Source organism: Impatiens glandulifera, chromosome 1 (assembly GCF_907164915.1).
Source record: "Impatiens glandulifera chromosome 1, dImpGla2.1, whole genome shotgun sequence".
Classification (NCBI taxonomy): Eukaryota; Viridiplantae; Streptophyta; class Magnoliopsida; order Ericales; family Balsaminaceae; genus Impatiens; species Impatiens glandulifera.
Window position 1 is genome coordinate 158,346,694 of NC_061862.1, and position 3,368 is coordinate 158,350,061.

The following is a 3,368-nucleotide window of genomic DNA, read 5'->3' on the forward strand; positions in this document are numbered from 1 at the left end:
GAACGATTTTCCACAAAGTGGTGACGAAATGGATAACTTGTACAAATCTTTCCATTTTCCAAGTCGATCCGATCCATTCGTTCGTTGTCCGGATTGTCCGATCGAGTGATAAATCACGACAATAGAGATTCATTCGGAAAAAATATGTGATAAGATACGCGAGAAGATACGTTGTACGTTTTACATAAGTGAATAAAATATTGAGTAAAAACATTTTATTTTTATTTTAATATATTATTCGTGATTTATTAAGAATTTTAAACATTTAATACATATTATTTTTTTTATTAAATTTATTTTATTTATATTTTATCCGTTTGAATCGCACAAGAATCTTCCTAGTTATTTTAAAAGGTTAAAATAAAAAAATTACTTATAACCCCACATTTCTTCCACATATATATATATATATATATATATATATATATATATATATATATATGAGTGGACACCATTGTTGTTTATAAATGTTAGAAATGGATTTGATTCATGATCTAATGGACATTTTTGTCCCTGTTCTGTTCTTCATCACACTCCCCATCTTGTTGCCCTTCTTAGTAATTTACAAGGCTTTGAATTTCATATCAGGATTCTTACTAAAGGAGAAACTCGCCGGAAAAGTGGTCCTCATCACCGGCGCCTCTTCCGGCATAGGAGAGGTATGTCCTCGTTAAGGATTGTTTTTTCACAAGTGATATATATTTTATTCAGAAGTGAAATCGAAATATTTATTAAAAACATGGTTTTGCATACTTGTATATATAGGAATTGGCATACGAGTATGCTAGAAAAGGATCTTGTCTCGTGCTGGTTGGAAGACGGGAGAATCTCCTCCGAAAGGTGGAAGAGAAATCGAGACAGCTCGGTTCCCCTAATGTTCATGTGGTGCGTGCCGATGTTTCAAAACCCGAAGATTGCAAGCGTTCAATTCGAGAGACGGTTGACCTATTTGGTAGATGTGAGTATAACATACATTTAAACTTATAATTATTTTTTATATTTTTATAGAATTATGAAGAATTCTAAAAGAATTAATTGATGAATACCTAATTATGATATTTCAAATGCGTAGTGGACCATCTTGTGAACAATGCAGGGATACTTTATGTTTCCTTGTTTGAAGAATGCAATAACCTTGAAACTCTTACATCACTAATGGTAATTAATTCTAAGTAAATTATTGTTACATATAAATTTAATTTTTTCAAACATTATTTAAAAAAAAAAAACCAATTATAGGACGTAAACTTTTGGGGATCGGCTTATTGCACTTACTTTGCGATTCCACACTTGAGGAAAACCAAAGGGAAGATTATTGTAAATGCTTCTTGTGCTGGTTGGACCCCAATACCAACCCTATCCACTTACGGGGTAACGAAAATAATACAACCATTTTGTCATATGCATTGAATCATTTGTTAGAAATAATATTTGCTTTTCGAAAATCAGGCAACTAAAGGGGCAATCATAAGCTTCTATGAGGCTCTTAGAGCAGAGATTGGTTCTGATATCGGGATAACTATACTGACGCCAGGACTCGTATCCTCAGATATGACAACATCTGAACATTTTTGCGCAAATGTAAAGGCAATGGCGGCTTGTAGCCCATCTGAATCGAGAGAAAGGTGCGCAAAGGCCATTGTTAGGAGGGTTTGTAGCGGGGAAAGATTTGTGATTGAGCCCGCATGGATGAGGTGGTTTTTCTATTTGAACTTGATGTTTCCACAACTTATCGAGTGGGGCAACCAACTATGTGCCGCTCTATTGACTAGGGAACCAAGGAAAACAAACAAAAATGTTGTCTTTGTCAACTCAAATGGTCCCTTGAAGGTGGATTAGGTCAAACATGGAACATGAAGGAGCTAGCTAGAGCTTCACAAGACCACCTCTAGCTATACTTTTATTTAATAAGAAATGTTGGAGTTCAAACTTATTTTCTATACTTTTAATTATTGGAAGGTCTTTGTTTTTGATACTTTTCAACTCTACTTTTATTGGGATCTTAAGTTGATTTTCATTTGAAACATAGAAATTAATGCCACATTTGTTTTGTGTTATGATTTTAGTGGAAACTTTAACTTTTTAAAAGTAAATACTAAATTTAAACCATGAGGGAAAATGAGAAAAAATATTTCTCTCCATGTTTCATATACATTTGTTCATTGCTTCATTAGTGTAATTCAATTTAATTGGTTGTGTTGCACAACAAGATAAAATTAAGAGATTTGTTTAGTTATTTCTTTATTTATTGTATTTTAAATTATCTAATTTTTCTATATATAAAATGAGTGATGATAGAGGAGCGACTGTGACAACAACTCCCCATGTGGCAGTCAGGCTGGAAAAAAAGCCACTTGAAAAAAAAACCAATGCACACTCTTTTTCAATTTTGATAAAATCATAGCATTGACTATGATTAAATTATCTTGATCGAAGATTAACTTACATCTATTTTTCTTTTTATGAAAAATTCAAATCGAAGCAGATGACGACTACTACAAAGAAGACGCCCGCGAAAAAAACGAACTCATTAAATACTACCGCGAAGAAGACGACTATCGCAAACAAGATAAAGGAGCTCCAAATACTGAATACGTTAACTTGTAATATTTTTAAACTAAATAGTAATGTCTGAACTGTAATACTATTTTTAAAACTAAACCGTAATGTTTAAACTGTAATATTATTTAAACTAAAATGTATTGTAAACTGAATTGTAATATGTTTTAAATTTAACTATAATATTATATTAACAGAACTTTAACGTTTTTAAAACCGAAGTGTAAAGTTTTTTAAGCTGAACTATAATATGTTTGCAATTAAAATATAATGTCTGATAAACTAAAATGCATGTAATGTCATTTATACTGAACTGTAACGTTTTTTTAAAACTGAACTGTAATGTGTTTTTAAATTAAAATGTATTTTTGTAAAAATTGAACTATAATGTGTTTAAAACTGAAATAATTTTTTTTATAAACTGAACTGGATTGTCTGATAAACTAAAATGTAATGTCATTTAAACTGAACTGTAACGTTTTATAAACTGAATTGTAACATTTTGTAATACTGAACGATAATGTGTTTTAAACTGAAATGTAATTTAATATAAAATGAATTGTAATTTTTATAACCTGAACGTAATTTCTTATAAACTGAAATATAATGTCTCATAAATTGAACTGTAATGTCTAATAAACTGAACTATAATGTCATTTAAACTAAACTGTAACGTCTTATAAATTGAACTGTAACGTTAGTTAAAACTGAACTATAATGTGTTTTAAACTGAAATGTAATTTCTTATAAAATGAAATGCAATTTCTATAAACAGAAATGTAATTTCTTATAAACTGAAATGTAATGTA

General features: G+C 30.2%; 1 protein-coding gene across 1 annotated transcript; it reads left to right on the forward strand.

Moving 5' to 3' along the window:
• Positions 1 to 455: 455 nt before the first annotated feature.
• Positions 456 to 2,041, forward strand: LOC124918632 (11-beta-hydroxysteroid dehydrogenase-like 4A). The gene is made up of 5 exons (XM_047458678.1): positions 456 to 659; positions 766 to 958; positions 1,073 to 1,158; positions 1,240 to 1,371; positions 1,450 to 2,041. The coding sequence occupies exons 1-5, from the start codon at positions 468 to 470 to the stop codon at positions 1,837 to 1,839; spliced, it is 993 nt and encodes a 330-aa protein (XP_047314634.1). The 5' UTR covers positions 456 to 467; the 3' UTR covers positions 1,840 to 2,041.
• The last annotated feature ends 1,327 nt before the right edge of the window (positions 2,042 to 3,368 follow it).

Bases quoted from the DNA above. Each gene is read 5' to 3' on its own strand.
- LOC124918632 (XM_047458678.1), top strand. From the start codon at position 468: ATGTTAGAAATGGATTTGATTCATGATCTAATGGACATTTTTGTCCCT. The intron at 959-1,072 runs GTGAGTATAACA...TCAAATGCGTAG, and splicing joins GGTTGACCTATTTGGTAGAT to TGGACCATCTTGTGAACAAT. The intron at 1,372-1,449 runs GTAACGAAAATA...TTCGAAAATCAG, and splicing joins CAACCCTATCCACTTACGGG to GCAACTAAAGGGGCAATCAT.